The sequence below is a fragment of the Ceratotherium simum genome, chromosome 2 (assembly GCF_057802395.1).
Source record: "Ceratotherium simum simum isolate JZ-2026a chromosome 2, ASM5780239v1, whole genome shotgun sequence".
Lineage (NCBI taxonomy): Eukaryota > Metazoa > Chordata > Mammalia > Perissodactyla > Rhinocerotidae > Ceratotherium > Ceratotherium simum.
The window spans coordinates 91,822,031-91,844,106 of record NC_141901.1 but is presented as its reverse complement, the minus strand read 5'-3'; the positions used below and the strand labels follow the sequence as shown (position 1 = coordinate 91,844,106).

Genomic DNA, 22,076 nt, shown 5'->3' with positions numbered 1-22,076 from the left:
AATTGGAATGCGTGTCTAGTTGGGAAAGTTCATATTTGCTTCTTCAATATATTTATTTATTCAGAAACACTTACCTAGCATTTATCGTGGGCTAGGCACTATCTAGATGTTTTACAGATACTGACTTATTGACTCCTCATAACGACCCTATGAAGTAGGGTTTATTCCTATCCCCATGTTATAGATGAGGAGACTGAAGCAGAAAGAGTAAGTAAGTGGCCCGAGGTCCTGCAGCCAGTACATGGCGGAGCCGTCATTCAAACCAGCTGCAGAGGCTATTGTGCACTGTGATGCCCCAACATGCTGTCACTGCAGAATCCGTAGAAGGTATAAATGGGGGTTAGGTTCACCTTACTTTTCACCATTGTTACATTCTCAAAACCCAACCTTGAAATTAACTCAGACTTCAAATTTCTTAGTAAGCTTATCATTTAAATGGAAAAGTGGTGATGAAATCTTCTGTAGAGCAGATAACGCTGCCTAATTTGTCTGTTTCAAAAGTAGACTTTTGTTATATACTTCCAGCTTTAAGTGGATTTCTTACTTTAGTTATGTACTTGAATTTCACACTTAGCTGTACTCCTGGTAGGAATACCCCACACACCCCCCTGCCATAAACAGGCATGGCTGGCTGAACGTCGGTGCTGGAAAATAGCTGTTATACAATTACCTGGAAACACATGACTTTGGAAGGCTAATCCTGACTGCAGTCTTCAGCCCATGTTCATCAGTTTCACAGAGTGATTAATCCTCAATATTTAGTATCATAAGACACAGGAAAAAAAAAGTTCATTTTATTATTATTCATGTATCATAAAACATTAAGTTAATATACTTTTTAAATACTTTTAGAAGCCTGGACTATCATTTTTTCACTGTTTTTCACAATCAGAGAAGCAAATAGATAATGATCAAAAATTAGTCTTCTAAATAGCTCTGTCTTGTGACCATCACTTTAAGATCTGTCAACCAAAACATGACTAAACAATGTATTGAATCCATATTTATTTTTAAACAAACGCCAATATCTTCTTTTCCTTGTGATGGCTTCTGCTCTTTTCATTTGCTGTCCGCTGCTCACCTATAGACCCCTCTGTATCCAGAGGGATGTTGGAGCAACATTCAATATCCACAAAGACTCGGAGACATTGGCCTCAAAGGCCGTTGTCACTCCAGGCTACTATTGCCTTTAAGAAGTGTTGAAAGTGAAGTTTAGAAAGACTCAAAAATAAACACTGAAGTGTTATTTTGCTTCCAAAAAAGATATTTAGAACTTCACACCAAAATATTGAGTTGCACTGTAGCTAGCAATAAAGGAAGCTTCAAACAGGAAAGAAATTTTCTCATGATAAAGGAACAAATAAAGAAATACACGCAAACACAGAAACACATATGTCATTCTTTTCTTGCTCACCAGAAGAGAAGAATGAGCTAAAGTAACATACTAGTTCCTTGGAGCAGAAAGCTGTAAGTGACATATTTCTAGGCATGGGGAGAAATTCAGCCCTCTGGCCTAACTTGCCCAAAGTACTCAGTTCCTAGCCTAGCATCTATCCACCTACTCCAAGACTGTGCTCACACTTTCTCCCCACATGGGGAGCTGAGGGAGCAGGGCTAGAGCTATGTGCTGGGTTAATTAGGGAGTTAGAGGTCAGGAACTGCCAGTGTCATTAATAGACTCTGTAGTCTATAATCCGGTAAAAGTGAGTTTGAATTTTAACTCCACCCCTTATTAATGGGGTAACCCTGGAATGTTACTTGTCACAGATGCTGTCATGCCTCATCTTCCTGGAATAAAGAACTTACTCTATTCCCCAGCTTCTGGGAATGCTGCTGGCAGCTCTCCACCCTCTTCAGGAATCTCCTCAGCTGAAGAGAACCTCCTCACCCAGGGTCACACCCCTATTCTGAGACCTCCCGCCAATGACCAATCAATGCAGGGATGTAAAGGCCCTTCACCTCTACTCAGGACAGCTGCAGGGCAATCTCAACTGCAGTGCTCCTTGAAGGGTCAGCTGAGGACTTCCTCAAGACTTCATCACAGCCCAACTTCTTCTGCCCAGTCCTTCTTCTTTCCCCGTTTCTTTCCATTGGTGTTGATCCTAAGAACACTCTCTCATAAACTTCTCTTTGTTTCTGCTTCCCAGGGCACCCAACGTGTGACATTACTTAACCTCTAAGCTTGAATGTGTGTTTAAACGCAGATTCTCATTCAGTAGGTCTGGAATGGGTCTGAGATTCTACATTTCTGACAAGCTCCAGATGGGCCAATGCTGCTGGTCTGCAGAAAACATTTTGAATAGAAAGATTATAAAGTATTAAATCAAATAATGTATATAAAGTACTTAGCACAGTGCCAGTGTGTGCTTGTGTATATAATAAATTTATTTATTTGTTATTTGTTTGTTTACTTATACTCTGTCAAATAAATAAAGACAATATAATAGTGTATGCAAGTAGACCAGACAAACAGATGAACCACTGAACATGGATATGTGTGGGACATTCATTTGCAAAACATGCCCTAAAGAAAAGGAAAATGAAGACTTTTGTCTTGCTCTAACTCCTGTAGTCCATGCCCCAGCTAAGCGATTACTATTTGAATACTCCTTGCCCAAGGTATGACTTGATTCTTCCGCTGTCCTCAGCAGTCAGTTAATCCAATCATTCCTCTTCTAAATTTTTCTTGAGCCCATCCCCTCTTCATTCTCACTTCTGCTGCCTTAATACAGGTCCCTCTCATCTCCTCAGCGAACCTGCTTCCAGATCCTTCTAACGGGTCTCTCTGACTCCAGTTATGAGTCTTTCCCCTTGCAGTTCCCTGAAATTATTATTTCAAAGCACAAATCTGATCATGTCATTCTTCATCTTAAAAGCTTTGAATAGCCTTTCTTGCCTATAAGATAGAGTTCACATCTCCTCACATAATATATAAGGCCTTTTGGTTTCTCAAAATCCTAACTTCATCACTCTGTTCAGTTGCTTTAAATTTTCTACTGTTCCTCAAACATGCCATGCTTTTTCACACTTCTCTGTGAATGTATGTACTGGTGTCTCTTCCGGATACAGGTTCTCCTTTTCTTGACAAGCGGTGTCTTCCAGCCAATTTGCAGCCCTGTGCTTCTATGGCATTCTCTACGTGCTTTTTTTATGTACATATCACAGGATATTATAATTGTTTACTTACAGTTTCCTCACTAGTGTGAGCTCCCTAAGGATAAAGACTCTGTCCATATCATGACAAGTCTCTCCCCATACTTAGCTGACTTATTCCTGATAGTTCTCTAATATTTAACATAAATCCTGGTCCATAGTAGATCCTCAAAAAGAACAGTTGAGTGAACAGAATATTGAAACTGCCTAGTAGAATAAAGTCCAAATCACAATTTAAAACCCTTCTTATGCATTTGAAATTGTAAGGATCAACATGTCAACATTCATGGTTCATTTAATTAATTCAGTGAGAACTTTGAGATTATTGTGTTTTAACTGCTGTATTGAGATATAATTCACATACCATAAAATTCACCCATTGAAAGTATACAATTCAGTGGTTTTTAGAATACTCACATAATTAAACAGCCATCACCACAGTCTAATTGTACAACATTTTTATTACCCCTAAATGAAACCCTGAAGCCAATAGCAGTCACTCCCATGTCCCCATTCCCCCAGCCTCTAGCAACCCTAATCTACTTTCTTTCTCTATAGGTTTGCCTGTTCTGGACATTTCATGTAAATGGAATCACACGATATGTTGTCTTTTGTGACTGGCATCTTTCACTGCATATGTTTTCAAAGTTTATCTATTTTTTAGCATGTATCAGTACTTTATTTCTTTTTATTGACAAATAATTATCCAACATATGGGTATACCGCATATTGTTTATCCATTCATCAATTGATGGACATTTGGGTTATTTCCACTTTTTGGATGTTGTGAATAATGCTGCTTTGAACGTTTGTGTTTTTGTGTGGACACGTGTTTCATTTTTGAGTATAGATCTAGGGATTGCTGGATCACGTGGCAACTCTATGTTTAACATTTCGAGGAACTGCCAAACAGTTTTTTAAAGTGGCTGCACAATTTTACATTCCTACTAGCAATGTGTGAGGGTTATAATTTCTCTACATCTTCTCCAACACTTGTTATTGTTGTACATTGCTTTTAAAATTAATTTTGCAGTGTTGTGGTTTTTACAACTTTAAAATGTTTTGTGAAAGTTTCTCAACTAACCCTGAGTTTATGCAATGTCATCAAGAATATAGGGAAGTTAAAGATGTTGATATACCTGGATATGTCAAAAAACAGAATAGAAACAGTTGACATGGACATTTCTGGATGTGAAGCCCTGGAGGACCTCTTACTGTCATCCAATATGTTGCAACAGTTGCCTGACTCTATAGGTGAGAATATAATATTTTGTCATGAATCTTTATATCAAATATACCATTTCCTTTGTTGGCAGTATAGTTTGTCTGTAGACGTGGGGAATATATGGTCAGCCTGATGTTCATAAATTAGCAAGTTCATTATTCAAGAAGATAGAATAGTATGTTATAAATATCTTAAAATGAAATGGTAATTCTAGTGGTCAAATTCAAGAAGGATCTCCTATTAAAATTATCTTACTCAATTAATATATTTTAAAATTTTTTCAGAACTCCTAAGTTGTAAAATGTTACTGCAAGGAGTATATATCTTAGATTTAGAGTAATTTGATAACCATGTATGTCTCCTTTTATCACTATAGAATTACAGTAGCTTCGATCCACGGTGTTGCTATTTTCTACTTTGAATATTATTGTAACATTGCTATAATCTAGGAATAACCTAAAGATGTATCATAAACAGAAAATATCTTCATAGTTCTACTATTTTTTAAAAAGGCATTGTCTTTAACATGCTGCTAAGATTCATGAGGGCAGATAATTTGTCTATTAGTATGTTTTAAGCACTCAATCTATTTTTGTTATAAATTTTTATATGAGTAAAATACTGAAAGAATCTTTCTAATTTTAATAATTATTACACCTTTTTGTATAGATATCTTGCTATTATTATTTATGAGAGGACTGAACTAGGAGGGTAATCATCAAAGTACTTAACTTTGTGATATAGTTTTTAACACTCTTTGAATTAGATGTGTCATATGTTCTGGAACTTATCATTAATGCTTCTGAAAATTAAGTCACAACCTAAGTGGCCTGATTGAAGGGAAACTCGAAGACATGATAGTTTCCTAAATTTTTCCTCAATATTTTATTGTTTCCATTTTCACCATTCTTTCAGGCTAATAGAGAATACTAGTTTTAACAAAATAGGCTAGCTTTTCTTTCTTTCTAGATTTGATGACTTTTTGATTTCTATAATGGCGTATTTTATAACAGTATTTCCTCAACTTACTCCATCATAAGACTTGTCTGAGAGATTTATTAAACATTTCTAGGCTCTTTCTCTGAAAATTCTGATTCAGTGAGTTTGTGATAAGCCCTCTGACCTGTATTTTTCTTAAACATCCTAGATGAAGCTTATGGTCAGATAAGTTTAGGAAATACTGTTTTATGTTGTAGAAGGTAAGGAATTATAATGGTTAAAAGGAGCATCCTTCGGTCAGAAATGGTCATCTGGTCAAGATAACCATCTGGTCAAGATATACACCTTACACTCCTACTCAGTCACCACTCCATACCTCTTCAAAGACATAGTGAGAATAGAAAAATAACTTATATTCGAAGAACATATTTTTGTTCATTACTACCACCTCAGTACCAAGAGCTATGCCTGGGATGTGGTAAGCGCTCCTTAAATATTTAGTAAATAAAATAGTTTATCCATGCTTAAGAAGAATGAACATCTGCCTGAAGCTGAGATAGAATGGAAATATAGCAGTGACCTCAGGCCTGATGGGCTCTAGACCACGAATAGCAGTGGCAGCCATAAGTTAAGTTCCTGCAGTGAAAAAAATAATAGCACCTGAAGCATAACAGGGGAATCCACACTTAGAGGGCATTGAGGCAGGGACCCCTTTTCTGTGAAGAGAGACTGAAAAAACCTACAACTAATATGTGGAGCTAGAGTGGAAGGAGAGAACAGACACAGATTCAATGGTGAAAACCACGGCAAGTCATATGATGGTTTGGACTGGATCTGCCATATCCATGTGGCATGAGACTACCATGTTGCTAATATAAGACCTGGTTCTGAACTCCAGAAACTCGGAGATCAGGTGGAGGTAACCATAAATCTACCAGACAGGGAGGGGTGAACATAGGTAATGAGAAAACATTCACCTCACAAATGAGCATGCAAACAAATTTTTAGTGGAAAACTCGTGTCGTTATGGCAACCCAAAACTCAAACAAATAGGAAAATTTACCCCAAGGGAAACCAAAGTTATCAAGCAATATAAAAGATGATTTTAAGTATGTATAGATCCTCAAATAGATAGAAGGAAGAATAACAGTCATTAAAATAATAACTTATAGAACAAAAACCTGAGCTATGACTGAAAACGAGTGCTTATAAAAAAGAACCAGTTAGAAATCTTGGAAATGAAAATGTCACATAGAGAAATAAAAGACATATAGTTATTTGTTTAAAATATCTTCCTTTAAGAAAGCAGACCAGGAAATTGGCCTTTTGGTCTGGGGAGGGCAGCATGTAAAGGTGATAGAAAACATCAGATTAGATATTTGGCTGACATAAAACAGTCTGTGACAGGCAGGTGGCATTATATATTTAACACCTTCATTTAGAATCTGAATGGTTCTCAAATTAAGAAAGTAACTTTGTTATAGTTTACTTCTCCAACTATCTTTGAAGTCTACTGACCTTTCAAGGAAAATTGTATTTATACGTCTGCAGAGTCGCCAGAGTCCATGATTATACGTGTAGAATGGCTGACTTTCCCCTGAGAATTCCCTTCTTGGTCAAGAGAAATTTCTGGGAGAGAGTTCTATTCTAAGGCCTGAAAATAATTGGTTGATTCTGATTGGATGGGAAATTGCGTCTCGTCTTCTTTCTTTGGGCATGGATTATCTATTGGACTACCAACATTTAAAAGAGTAAAGGTTAAGAACTTTCATAGTATTAACAAAGGGAAATAACAACTAAAATAAAATCTTTACTTTCTTCACACTATTTTAGTTCTGCAGCTGTGGGGGATTTGAATGGAGTGATAGACTCAACCACAAGCCCTGTAGGCTGAGTCCCTCTACTTGTGCTGGTTCCAGGGAAAACGAAGGGGGCTCTTTTCCTCTTCTACATAGAGCTTTAATAATCAGCTTTTTTGGAGAGCAGAGAAACTCAATAAAGGAGAATATAATTTTTTTACTTTCTAAGATAATTTATCTTATTCACTTAGTGGTTAAGGACATAGGTTTTGTAGTCAAGTTACCTGAGTTCAGATCCTGGCTTTTCTACCTTACTAGCTGTGTAACCTTAGCCAAACTATTTAATCTCTCTGTGCTCAGTTTCATCGTCCATTAGGTGGGATAGTAATAGTGCCTGCATCATGAGATTCTTTTGAGGAATAAGTGAATTAATATATGTAAAATTGCTTAGAACAGTAGTTGGCATATAGTAAGTGTTCAGTGTTAGCTATTATAATAATATAATAATTATTATGATCCTAGATTGCATGAGTGCACAACCATTTGGCTTTCAAAATTCTATTACATATGTGTAAATGCCAAGTAAATATTAGCTATTTTTGGTGGCAAATTATATTAATGTTTAATACATTGCTGCGTGTTATATATTTATACATAAGTAGCTAAAATCATAGTAAAAGGCCTCCTTTTTCTTGCTCTCCAGTACTTCTTAGTAGAGAGTATGGGATAAAGAGATGGGAATTGAGGAAGGGCACCAGTAGAGAGAAGGAAGAGAATAAAATAACCTTGGTTCCTGTAGGGTAGAAGAAGAGCATCCAAGCAGATACGGTATAGAAATTCAATAAGGGAATCATCTCCAGAGGAAGTCAGGAGCAATGGAGGTGAGGCTGATGGCCTATTTCGACGCCAAGGACAATCAGATTCCTACAGAAGCTCCAGAATCTGTCCAAAGAGTGTCCCCTTGGATGGAGTGTGTGAGTGACAAAGTAGCCACATCACAGATGAGTGAGGTTCCTTTAAATCCATAGACATGGAACTAAGAACTAAGCAGTGAGGCCTAACTTGCTTCAATCTTTAAAGCTATAGAAGCATCTGTCAGTTGTCAGAGCCACTACTCCGTTCTTCAAAAAAATCTGTTGCATCAACCTTTTTGGCCTTGGTCCCTAACCTGCCTCAATATTTTCTCACCACTACTTCAGACCCAGAGACTGTGATTCTCTTCAAGTGCCTTGCAGCCTGGCTTCATGGTATTTGCTCAGCTGTCTGTAACTCAGCCCAAACTTCTTGTGACTCAGTCAAGTGATGTTGAGACTGTTGACCCTCCTCCAGCTCCACTGGTGGGCAGGGGCAGTGGTTTGATCCAGGCTACCACGTCATACAAACTTTAGCTGTAATTCATAGTCCCCTGTTTTCTTCTCACAATTCATGAGCAACCTCAGGACTTCTTTTATATTTCCAAGGTTGATTTTTTTAACATACATGCTAGAGAAGCTAAAGTGATTCAGTCACCCTTTGAACATAGATGAATATGGCAGTGGGTGTTCAAACTTCAGAGACAAATGACCCCAGTGTGAATTGTCCTCTTTCCCAAGTGCCGCTGTTTTCAGCAGTGTCTCCTGGAGGCACAAGCTGATGTGTTAAGCTTCAAATATTGTAGGAATTTTCTCACAGCAGTCTGATGGTGACAACATTTCTCTCCACTAGAGTGGAGATTCTGAGTGCTTCTGCAGAATATGTAACTGAGCATACTGAAGTTTAAAGGGAAACAGCAGCTTTATTTCAGATTTTTGGTGACTTCCTCTATGCCTTTAAAGAATCCTCAGAATACTTGAAGTGAATGGGTATGATCTACAGCAGTGCTTCCCAAAGGAGGTTCGTGAAACACTACCTGTACATGATGCTCTGCCCATGTGTGTGAATTCCACAGTAACTTTGGAGAGTCACAGTGCTACAGGAGTACATTAAAATCTCCTAGAAAAACTTCATTAAAGAAATCTGTTTAATTTTGTTTAATTTAGCATTTCCCTAACACATTTGACCATGGAAACTACTATGTCCCTCAGAACAAGTTTTCTGCAGAGCAAGTAGTCTATAGCATATAGGCACATTTCCAGTGTAAAACAAAAATTAGCCAGTTGTTAGTGCTTTGCCCTTGGATTTTGGCTATCTAAGTCATATTGATATTATAGGTTATGTTATGGTAGGGTGGAAGAAGCTGTTCAATTACTCTGTAGCTAATTCTCATTAAAACCCTGGGAGTAGAGCAAACAGGAGGGGTACGAGGGCATAAGTCAGACAGTGAAAGATAAATAGTTGGAACTTCAATTCTTGGCCAATTCTACTTAGTATATTAAAAATTGCAAGTTTTTGTGCTTACTGCTGATCCAAGTCAAGGATTTATGGTAACAGAAAGGGTATGAGGTCATATGTTGTAATTTTCCAAGTCCATAATTATAACCACTGCACTGCAATACCTTGGTACCCATTCGTTGATTATTAGGCTTCATTCAGATTTGTTTTCAATTTGTATTACAACAGGAATGTTAGTTATTAGTGCTTAGGAGTTAATTAAATATTAAATCACAGCTGGCTTGAAAAATTTCATCTGGTCCATTTGCTGCATAATAGAAAAAGGAAATGTGGTATTACTGTCAACTCGGGTTTCTATGGAGCCCTATGTTTTCTTTACTTGTTTGCATTGATGTACTGGAACTCCCATTGATGTAAGTAAATTTTTTGCAACTGGAAGGTCAAAACTAGACTACACACAAATATCAGTTTGTAGGTTTATGTAAGCAGAATGCAGCCAATTAGCATGACAAACACTTACCACAAGTGATTCCTTTTATTTCTTTTACATTGTATTTCCCATCAGAATTCTGTTCTTATGTTTTAATAAACCTTCTTCTCTGTTTTAGGACTGTTGAAAAAATTAACTACTCTAAAAGTAGATGACAATCAACTTACGATGCTGCCCAACACAATCGGAAAGTAAGTGCCCAAGTTTCATACCAGTCAGCCTCTCTAAAGCCAGAAGCAGGATATGTGGAGTTCTCTACTTCAAAACATTTTCTACTAGAGATGATAATAATCTTGTTCATATGTAAACTTATTTTAGACCATATTTTATCTGGTTATATATTTGTATCTATCTTAATTTAGTTTTATATCTGAACATTGCACTGATACCCAACTATATAATATCATGAGCAATACTTAACCATGACTCTTTCATAAGCAAAGTGATTACCCAGACCTCCAGTTGCCTGTAATTCTCTAGATACTGCTAATTTGATGTTTTTGATTCCACAGAATATGTCTTACAAAATCAAATCAATTTTTATAAGACTCTGCAGTGTGTATATTCTACCATTACACTATTAGTAATATTTGGTGTTTATAGAAGTTTAATGTATTTTTAGAAGTTAAAGAGATAAGCATCTGTTTTAGCTTGCATTTTTAAAAGCTTCAAGATGAGAGGCCATCGTTGTTTTTTAAGGATAAAACATACTCCATTTATTTGAAAACAATTTATTTCTAATTTTATTCTGCCATTAACATTTGGTTCATAATTCTTTAAGGAGTATATATAATTATCAGTGTTTCACTGAGATGCTTTTGTTTACAGCTTAAGTAAAGTGAGAAATCAATAAGCTATCTTCATTCTAAAATTATGAAAGACCATTTTATAGGGATCTTGCTCCACATCTCAGTGTGAAGAATTGTATAAATCCATAATGTAACAGGGTTGAGTATACTCAAGGTGGAAGTGGGGAGGAAGCATGGCTTTTTTTAAAAAAATTGATTTATTAGGTATAATTGGCATACAGTAAATGGCACATAGTTGAGTTCTACAATTTGATAAGTTTCAACATAGTTATAAAGCCATGAAACCATCACCACAGTCAAGATGGTGAACATATCCTTCAATCCCAAAGGTTTTCTCATGCCCTTGCCTCTCCCCTTCTCTCACCTCAAGTTGGCAAGTAACCACTGATATGGAAAATCTCACTTTCAAAGAGTGGAGCAATTTGGAGAAATTCAAATTCCAGTGTTCAGACTTTGGAGAGTAGTAAAAGTCTCAATCATTTTTAATATTTTAATGTCCACACTCTGCCATATGTTTCTTGCTGCTGTGACTTCCATTTTCTCCAATAAAAAATAGAGAGAAATTTACTTTCTTTAGGAGTACACAGAAGTAATTGTCTTTATCAGTCTGATGCTTTTTTATTTTTTTTTTTTTTTATTTTTTTTTTTTTTTGACTTTAATTTTTTGTTTATTGCAGTAACATTGGTTTATAACATTGTAAAAATTTCAGGTGTACATCATTGTACTTCTATTTCTGCATGGACTACATCATGTTCACCACCAAAATACTAAACTCTTCCTGGTTAATTATATTCTTAGGCACTAATCTTTCTTCTTCAGGTCAATACTCAGGGGAAACTAAATTCAACTATATTTATCCCTACTAAGGTCATGATTGGTAATTTGCCACCTATGTTCACATTTCTTATATAAACTAATTACCCTAACTCTGTAAAGACGAATTAAAGAAGTTTTATAACCTAAAAATAGACAAAGAAAATTTACTTTTTCAGTATGCAAGTGAATTTGCATGCTAGATTATTTATATACTTAGTTTTCTTTTTATTTTAATTTTTAAAAATTGATAGTTCTTTGCCCTTAAAAGTATGAAAATGATTTACCAAAGATAAATGAGCCTGTTCAATTCAAAGACTGATTACTGGTTTAGAGGGATGAAGGTTAAGAATCTTATCATAAAAGCTCATTTTTTTAATTATTTTTCAGTGCCATTGTCTTCCTTTGATTATTGTTTCAGGAAAGTGTTAAAGGAGGGGCTAATACAAAAAAGCAGAATAAAGAAAAAGCAGTAGGAAGTACATGGGAAATCTCTGTACCTTCTACTCAGTTTTGCTGTGAACCTAAAACAGCTCTAAAAATAATGTTTATTAAAAAAGAAGAAGAATGACAAACTATGATTATTCACACTTGGATATTTGGCAGACATCTTGTCAAAAATGAACAAAGTGAGCTTGACACTTCAAGGAAAGCAACTGACAGCATTTGTTGCCAACAATAAAATTTGAGCTATCAAGCAAAAGTTAGAATTTTGGAAAATTCGTATCTGCCACCATGAACTTGACAGCTTCCCAATACTTAAAGGCTTTTCTGATAAAGCTGGTGTGAAATTAATGAATGTGATTTGTTGATACTATACAGTGAAATGCACCAACATTTGGAAAATCTGTTTAACTCAGTGAAGCAACACTTTCCAGATGACCAAGGTGTGAGGTACAAAATCTGACATGAGTAAAAGACCCACTCAAAGTGCAAAATAGACCAGTTGATTTTAACAGATTGGTATGAAGAGTAAGAAAAGCTCGTTGATATAGTTTCAGATTCCACATTGCAATCATCTCCTAAGAAACTACTACTTGTTGAGTTTTAGTGTAGTATCAAAGATTAATCACAATTATCCAAAAAGCTATTCAAATACTCCTCCCTTTTGCAACTGCATATCTGTGTGAGGCTGGGTTTTTCTGACATAATTCAATTAAAATGATATACCACAACAGATTGAATAAATAAGCAGATCTGAGAATCCAGTTACCTTCTATTAACCCAAACATTGAAGAGTTTTTCAAAATTAAAACAGTCACTCTTCTCGCTAAATGTTTTTATTTTGGGAAATATAGTTAGTTTGCATAAAAACATGTTATTTATATTAACATATCACGGGTCTTTTATTGTTATTTAAGAACAAATAACTATTTTAATAATCCCTGTTTTAATTTATAATATGGTAGATACCAATAGATATATAAACCATATAAGCAAAAGTTTTTTAGGATTATCAGTGATTTTTAAGAGTGTAAAGGGATCCTAAGATCAAAAAGTTTGAAGATTTCTTTTCTGTCACCATGGTTTGGATGGTAAAATTATGACAGCTGTTGTCTACCTTTTGTTCTCTCTTCAAGGTAGCACCTACATACACATGTTTTGTTTTTGCATGTATGGCAAAAAGTAGCCTAAATGTCTAAAATTTAATATACCTTAAATAGTATACCTTAAGAAGCAATCAATAGAAAGTAAAATAATAATAATAATAATAATAATAATAATATAGTGGCTTTGTTTTCCTTAGGGAATTCAGAATTGATAGATCAGAGGTTTAGTTCAAGGGCTAGAGATGAAATTTGATTACGATCCTGTTAAATGGCACCCCAGATCACATGCAGAACGTCTTTTGTAAATAGTGGAATACTGTATTTTTTTATGCAACGTTCTACCCAGACTTCTGGACACCAAAATCCTAGAAATTTTAAGACCAGTTGCAGTGACCAAAAACATTCTCATTCTGCACATAGAATGTTTCAATATGTTAGAAACACTGGTAATGTTTGTCTTTGGTAATTTTTAATAGTCCAATTATTAAAAACTGCTGGAAGAATTCATTTTTTTATATTTTTCACCATTGAAATAGATTCCATGACTTTTGTGCAAAATGACTTGTAAAATTCATTGTATTTGTTGTTGAATCTTAATCTGTGCCTGGGAGTTCCAGGCACTCTAAGAATTGAATGTGCAATGAAAATAATGAAAAAAAACTTTTTTGTGTGTGCTCATGTTGTGCCAGACACGATGTTTGCTGCTTTACACGCATTCTTATTTGGTTAAAGGCCCATTAACACTATTGGATGTGTATTATTATCTCCCCATCAATAGATACAGAAACTGAGGCTGAGAGAAGTTTCTAGATTTCAAAGCTAAGCTGTTAATTGAACTATATATGATGCCTCTTAATACATGTGATAGTCGAGTCACACATTTTGTTATGTTTGGTAATTTGATGGGTCCCATTGCTCTGGAGGCAAAAGATCTTTCATAAGAAGAGAAACTGCATGCTGAGCCTTGTCTCTCTTAGCTTTATCTTAGACAAGAGGAATAAACTCAGAAATCTGAATGGGTATTTTAAAAAGTCATTCCCTCATAGAGCATGGTCAAACAGAAAGACCACTGGACTGGGAATCAGAAAATCTAAGTAGCTATGCAAAGCTGGGTAAGTCCTTTCTTCTCTCTGAGTCTCAGACTCCTGAGGGATAGTGCAAGGAGCACTGACTTTGGAGTCAGACAGCATGGGTGTGACTCTGGCTATACTACTGTGTGAACTTGGACAAGTTATCTAACCTCTCTGTGGCTTAGCTTCCTCATTTATAATTTCCACCTACATCTAAAATTCCCTAATTCTTTGATCCAGATGTTTAGTCTACCGGATAAATTCCTGTAGTCTACTTACTAGACTGCTATAACTGCAAGAAAATAAGTGAACTTTATTCTAGGTACTTGAGCGCTAAAAACAGTGCTTCCCTCTGTTCCCTAAGAAGGGGAGGACACCAGAACCTGCAAATGTGCATGGCTTTGGGAGGAGAATTTGGGGCTGGGCAATAGAGTAAATAGGGACCTTTGTTTCTATCATATACCCTCTGTGCTTTTTGAATTTTGTATCATGTAATGTTATTCTAGTCAAAAAAATAAAAACAATACACACACACAAACCCTTCACTGGGTAAAACCCAAATTACTTTACACTGTATTCAAGTTTTTCCATAGTTTAGTCTAGGCTGGTGGTTCTCAGCATGTGGTCCCTTGATCAGCTTCCAACTGGGAACTTGTTAGAACTACAAATTCTCAGAGACAACCCCAGATCTACTGAATCAGAAAGTCTGGGCATGGGGCCAGCAATCTATGTGCTAACAAGCCCTTCAGGGGACTCAGATGCACACTGAAGTTTGAGAACTGCCATCTAGACTCAGCTTACTTTTATAGTTATCAGCTAACTATCTTCTCACTCCCTATTCCATTGTGCCTGCATCAGAACTGCCTGAGAGTCTGGTTTAAAATGAAGCTGCCTGCGAGAGGAAAGTGGTTGGTTGCTTTGGCTCTGGAGCCAGCACCTTGTGGATTTAAAACCTGGCTCTCTGATGTGCTGTTGGGTAACATAGAGCCTTCTGTCCCTCCTGACTAAAATGGAAATCATAATAATAAGGTCTACCTCATGAGAATGTTGTGAGGATTAAATGTGTTAAGAAATGGAAATCGCTCACACTTTCAATGAATGTTTTTTTAAAAAGTTAAAAAAATTATTGACTTAGATAATTTGAATTTCTGGGATTTGGATTCAAGAATTTGTTTACTTGTTTTTATGACTTAATGCTTCTCCCTTCTACCCGCCCAGATCACTGCAGCTTCCTCCTCTAGGTTAAAAGCTCCAGTGAACCTACAAACTAGACCAGCTTTCCTAAATTATATTCTTTGAAACAGTCATAACTTGAGATTTTAATAGGTGTGACATAAAGATAAGTTTCATGGACCAATAAGTTTTAGGAACTCTGTATGTGAGGTAGAGAACACTCTAACTTGTGACATTTTTCCGTTTCTTATATCAGTCTCTTATTTATCTTTGTATCATCATTTAACTTTTCAATTTTGCCACATCTTCCTAACTAGAATATGGGCTCCTTAAGGGCTGGGATCATGTCTTGAGCATGTTTCATCTCCTTCATTGTACCTAGGCAGTATGGCACAACAGGGTGTTTGCAAGCCTTGGAACTAGACTTAGATTTCAATCCTGGCTTCTTCACTCATTAATTAATTGACCTTGGGCATGTCACTCCACTTCTCAGAGCTGCATTTTTCTCATCTGTAAAATAGAAATAATAGTACATCACAGAGATTGTTGTGAGACAGTGTTAGAGAGCCATCAATAGCTTATAATAGTCATTAATAGTAACAAGCAAAAAGGTTTATTTATTGATCATTAATAGTAACAAGCAAAAAGGTTTATTTATTGATCATTGCTTATGTTCATCTGTGTGAGAATTAGTAATATAACATGAATGAAACATCCAGTTCTTAAAAAGAAAAATGTTTTATATTTATTTCTAATTATGGTAATAATACATCTTCTTAGTCTGCTCAGGCTGCCTTAATAAAAGAACATAGACTGGGTGACTTAAACAACAGAGATTTGGTTCTCTCTCTTGGAGAGAACCTCTCTCTGGAGGTTGGGAAGTCCAAGATCAAGGTGCTAGCAAGATAGATTTTATTTTGAGGTCTCTTCTCTTGGCATATAGGTCGCTACCATCTCTGGGTGTGCTCACATCACCTTTTCTTTGTGTGTGCACAGGGAGGGAGCAAGACAGAGAAAGAGAGAGAGAGAGACTGACTCTGGTGTCTCTTCTTGTAAGGGCGCTAATCCCATCCTGAGGGCCCCATCCTCATGAATTCATCTCACTCTAATTACCTCCCAATGGCCCATCTCCAAATACTATCACATTGCAAATTAGAGTTTCAACATATGAATTAGGGGGGACAAAAACATTCAGTCCATATCACCATACGTTAAACTTATAGACTCTTCTCTTAGGGAAAGCAGTGTTTGAAATTGTTTCCATGCCTTTGGGTCCTCAAGAATAAACTGTTTAGAATCGTAGTATTTGGTTGTAAAGTCAAAAGACCTAGACAGAGAAATTTAAAACACAAAAGAAAAAAAATTTAATGTATTTCCCAAAGTTATAGAGTTATACTCACAGAAAAAAGTAGTTACTGAGAAAAGTACGGAGAAGTGATTAAATGGAACTTCATTGATGATTGTATAAGATTTCAGTTAAAGTACAAAACCAGCAATGATATCCATTTAAGAGCCATTCTCCTCTACTGCCTATTTCCTCCCCCACTCCCTGCCCCAGAGTTTTAGGATTGTGAGCATTTATGGCTTGTGACCAAATTACAATTGCAGTACTTACTCCAGCATATGTGAAATGTTTCTATATTTTGGTTGGTTAAGAAGTCTTTCAGTGTCAGTATCTTAACTTGAACCGTATAGAATCTTTTTTTAATGATCTTTTGCAATGAAGCTATTTTATACTCATAGGTCACAGATCTGTTCCCTAGAAAATACTTTTAAAACAGAAAATACTTTCAAACACCCAATTTTGCATTTGGGTGATACTTTTCTACTATAATAAAAAAAAAATTACAGATTTCCTTTTCAATCAATCTAGTTAATTTCCCGAAAAGTCCAAAGGAAGGCAAAAGCTAATAATTACTTTGGAAAAATGGGAAAATCGGGTGAAATGAAAAGTATCTTGTCTATACAATGATGGAACTCTGCTCAAAATCAGTCAACATAGGTGTTTCACAGGTAAAAGCTCTAAATGATTGACTATTCCTAACAGATGCTGTTTCCACCAGTTTGACTGAATTCAGCTTAGACTGTAGGATTTAGTACAAAACTAGTTGAGTTTCATATAGTAAACACTGTAGGAAAGAGTTAGTCTAAATTTCGTTAATTTCTTGCCATCGTTTAGAAGCAGCACAAGTGACTTACCTAATGTTAATGAGAAAATTAACGATAGAATCTAGAACTTGAGTCTTAGCCTGAATTAAATGAAATTGATATTACAATCTCTGAAAATAAGGATAACGGCAAAAGTTACTTAACATTCACTATGTGCCTATTCTAAGTGTTTTTCATGTATTAACTCCTCTACGCTATTTAGTCCTGATAATGAGTAGGTAAGTACTGTTATCATCCCCTTGTGCCCAGTGATGAAACCGAGGAACAGAGTAATTAAGTAACTTGACAAGGCTGTTGCTGCTGGTAATTGCTGGAGTCCAGACTCCAATCCCTGCTGGCTGCTGCAGTTTAGCCTCTCGACCTGTTGGCTGTACTGGCACTTTCAGGGAGTAGCTGTATAGGCAGCTTGCCTTTTCCAAACAAGTTTTCTCTCTCTCTTTAGTTATATCCCTTTCTACTAAATCTCTACTAATACAATCACAATCCTTCATAGTCATCTGAAATTTGTCTAGCTCCCATGTCTTACTAATCAATTGCTGGTAATTTTACATTTTGTCTACTAGAGAGTTGTATTCACATGAAACAACTCATTTTAAAAGGGAATGTTACAGGATAACTTTTACATGTTTCAGAAACAGATTGTTCAAAGTTTGTTTTTTTCAGGGTACTCATGCCTAGTAACAGGTCATTTTAATGGAGTGCCATATCTATGCCAGGGGCTTAGCATACATTTAATCCTCATTGAAACTCTCAATATTAGGCTTTATCAACCAATTTTACAGACGAGAAAACAAGGATTAATAGTAGATAAAGGTCACTCAGCTATTAAGTGGCCACACTAGAATTGGAACCCAAGCGTGTTTGAATATTTTCCACTGAATTACATTACATCTGTAAAGAGTTAAAAGTGTACTAAGAAAGTGAAGCCCAAAGCCATTTATGTTTGTTTATTAGCATCTACATTAATAGAACATTTAATGGTATCTAAGGGTTTCTAATGGTCATAAACAATGTTAAAGTGAAATTATAGATTATCTGTGTAACATTCTCACAATCCCTTTTCCCTATTAGCTAGGTAATTGAGGGTTAATAACACAGCGATATCTTCCCAACAAGGACTAATTCATGGAGACCAAACTAAAGTAGAAAAAAATGTGGAGAATATTTTTAGAAAATTAAGTCGATACTCTTGTTTAATTTCAGGTATTTCTACCTCCAGTAGCGTCACTGATATGTGAACTAAAGCCTTATTGGACACAAGTCTTGTGATTTTTATATGGATTTTAGCTGTTATTGACATGTCTATTGTGTATGTGTGTGTGTTTAAATGTTACTCTTGAATATTTGAAGGGCTTTATTTAAAACCTTGCAACTCAATGTGTGGTCCCAGGACCAGCAGCATCTACATCACCTAGGATCTTGTCACAAATGCAGCATCTGGGCCCTACCCCAAACCACTGAATTAGAATCTGCATTTTAGTAAATTCTCCTGGTGACTCATATGCACACTAAAATTTGGCAAGCACTGCTAAAAGTGCTTTACACTTTCTTCACAGCTTATTACTTTTATTGTGTATAATTGTAGACTATAGATAAAACTTTAAAAAAAGGTAAATTTGGTCTCTTTTTTTGCACAAAGTATAATGAATGTATTTTTTTAATTGAGATATAATTGACATATAACATTATATTACTTTCAGGTTTACAACATAATGATTCAATATTTGTGTATATTGCAAAATGATCACCACAATAAGTCTAGTTAACCTCTGTCACCATACATAGCTACAATAATTGCACTTTTTTTGTGATGAGAACTTTTAAGATCTACTCTCTTAGCAACTTTCAAATATGCAAGCTAGTATTATTAACTATAGTTACCATACTATAGATTACATCTCCATAACTTATTTATTTTATAACTGAAAGTTCATACCTTTTGACCCCCTTCACCCATTTTGCCCAATCCCCACCCCGGACCTCTGGACACCACCAATCTGTTCTCTATATCTATGAGCTCAGTTTGGTTTGGTTTTGTTTTTGTTTTTTAGATTCCACATATAAGTGAGACTATACTCACTTTTTGTATTTGTCTTTCTCTGTCTGACTTATTTCACTTCTTTTGATCTATCTTTTGAATGCCAGTGAGAATCTGAGTAAGTGTGATATAACCGTTTTCATATGGGATCCTGTATACCTTAGGTGATTTCTAATAAGAAGGCATTAATAAAGTCAACTGGAATGTTAGATTATGAGTTTGAATCTTTTGAATTTCAGAGATCACTAAAGAATGTATGTTTTGCACCTAATAGCTTTTCTCTGTAACTCAGAGAAGTAAAGTAGTTTCAGGCTATAAATTTTAATTCAGTATAACCCATGGTGCAGTAAAAAGGTTATCTTCTTAATGTAGGTAGTCCTCAGTTTACACAGTAGTGGGGGATGTGAAAACAACCATGCAGGCTGAAACCATGCAAAACAGTCTTAGGACTCAATGGGGAAAATTATGATTATTCTGACAAAAGATCTTTGAAAACTTTTTCAAACGTTAAACATTGTTACTATTAGTTATAAATGTATAGGGAAATGGAAAAATAGTAAAACATTTATTTAGTGCACTGTTGTTGTAAACTTTAGGAACATCAAGAATTAAAGTGGGGTTTTTTTGTAAAAAACTTGTCAAGATTAGTTTGAACGATGCTTGCCTTCTTTTCATTCATTGTATAAGTTGTAATTCAGAGTGAACATCTTTTCTGTGCATCGTTGAATTGTCAGACTCCTTTTTAAGCTTGGATCAACTTCCAAAGTTTCATCGTTTATGTTTTCAATGTTATGAAACATCTCTGAGAGTTCCTTTAATGTGAAGTCTATTGTGGGATCACTTCCTCTGGGATATCTTCATCCTTTTCAACAGAACCACTTTCCTCATCTATGTCAACAAGTTTGGCTTCACTAAGTTCCTCTGGCAGCATATCTAGTCTCTTGAATATTGGCAGGCAACATTCCCACAGTCAGCTGTTTCTTTTATACTTTCATTTATGTTTGATTCAAATCCCGCAAAGTTATTTGCACAGTGTGCTAAAAGTTTCTGCTATACTGCATGCCTATTACTTGCTGTTACTTCCCGCCATGATGCTTGAATATTTTCAGTTGTATGCTTTATGTCATTTCTTCCAAAACTCAGCTAAAGAAACTGCATGATCTCCAGTGGTAGCATCAATAGCCTATTCAAAAGTCTGTGTAAGATAATAGGCTTTCAAAGTTGAAATACCTCTCTGGTCCATTAGTTGGATTAATGAAGTGGTTCTTGGTGATAAACAGCAAATTTTCACATTTTCATTTAAATCCCCAAGAGAATTAGGGTATCAAAGGGCATTATCCAACAGTAGTAGTGCTTTGTTAATTTATTAAATTATTAATATTAAATGTTAAATTATTATTGCTAGATTATTGTACCTATAGTATCTCTCTACTGCTGATTGACAAGAAAGCAACACAACTACATGATTACTGTCTGTGCATGAACTGAATAACAGACGTGCAGTGACCAGTCACTGACAGACTTTGAAAGAAGCAATGTGACTAGTCACTGATCATGACGCACGTCTGTTATTTACATTGGTATTTGTGGACTAAGGAGTTAGCAAAAAAGTTTAGACTTTATTCAGTTGCTCACAGTTACTATACTGAGGTAACTGAAATTTGAGCTGCGTTGTTAGGGGATTAATGTTATTTAATGAAACCATGATAACTGAAATTTGTGTATATCAGAACTGTGCAAACTAAGGACTGCCTTACTGTGACTCGAGACTAACCTCAAAACATGTTTTTATAAAAGAAAGAAAAAATGAGAAACCTTAATTATATTTTTAATTGTTTAATTCCTTGACTTCTGCCTCTGAACATATGTATGAAATTTTTATTTTAAAAAATCCCTCCTGATTTTATGACCGCTTGCTGAGTACATGACCCTAAATCATCGATAGAAACCTTTTTTATTCTATTGTACCAAATTTATTAAGGGCATTATATGTGTAAGACACTGTGCTGACTTTTTTTTAAGAAATAAACTCTTTTTAAACTCATTTCTTTTTAAGAAATAAATAAATATGGATTTTCCATATACGTTGATTTCTGCCCCCACCAACACATGCACACAATCACATAACCGTGCACTCAGCAACATGGCCACCCATGCATGTGGGGGCCTCAGAGGATTTAGAAATGAGTTTATCAGGGTTCACTAATAAAAAGACAAAATATTTCCTGAGCATGTATTTTATGGCAGGTACTGTGCTGAGTTCTTTCCTGACAGTATTTCATGAAATACTAAGAGCAAATGCATGAGTCAGGAATTATTAGTATTCTCACTGCAAATATAAAGAAACAAGGCTTATAGAAAAGTTATACGACTTGTCTGTGTAAAAGGAAAATTTTTCACTTAAGCAGCACTTGCCTAAGAGATATTACACAAAGCAGAATGCTGTTCAACCTGGTTCTAACCAGCTGAAGCTGTTAAAGACCATGAATCGTGAGTTACCTTCATCAGGGGTCAGACTGGACCTTCCTGAATTAGAT

General features: G+C 35.6%; 1 protein-coding gene across 3 annotated transcripts in view; it reads left to right on the top strand.

Annotated features, from left to right (window-relative positions):
• LRRC7 (leucine rich repeat containing 7) overlaps positions 1-22,076 on the top strand; it is a 302,077-nt gene that overhangs the window by 166,543 nt on the left and 113,458 nt on the right. For 2 of the 3 annotated variants that reach the window (XM_014788265.2, XM_087420219.1), the window contains exons 8-9: positions 4,263-4,407; positions 10,035-10,107. In XM_014788265.2, coding sequence (XP_014643751.1) covers positions 4,263-4,407; positions 10,035-10,107 — 218 coding nt within the window. The remainder of the gene's footprint in view (positions 1-4,262; positions 4,408-10,034; positions 10,108-22,076) is intronic. The other variant, XM_087420224.1, reaches the window with a different exon arrangement.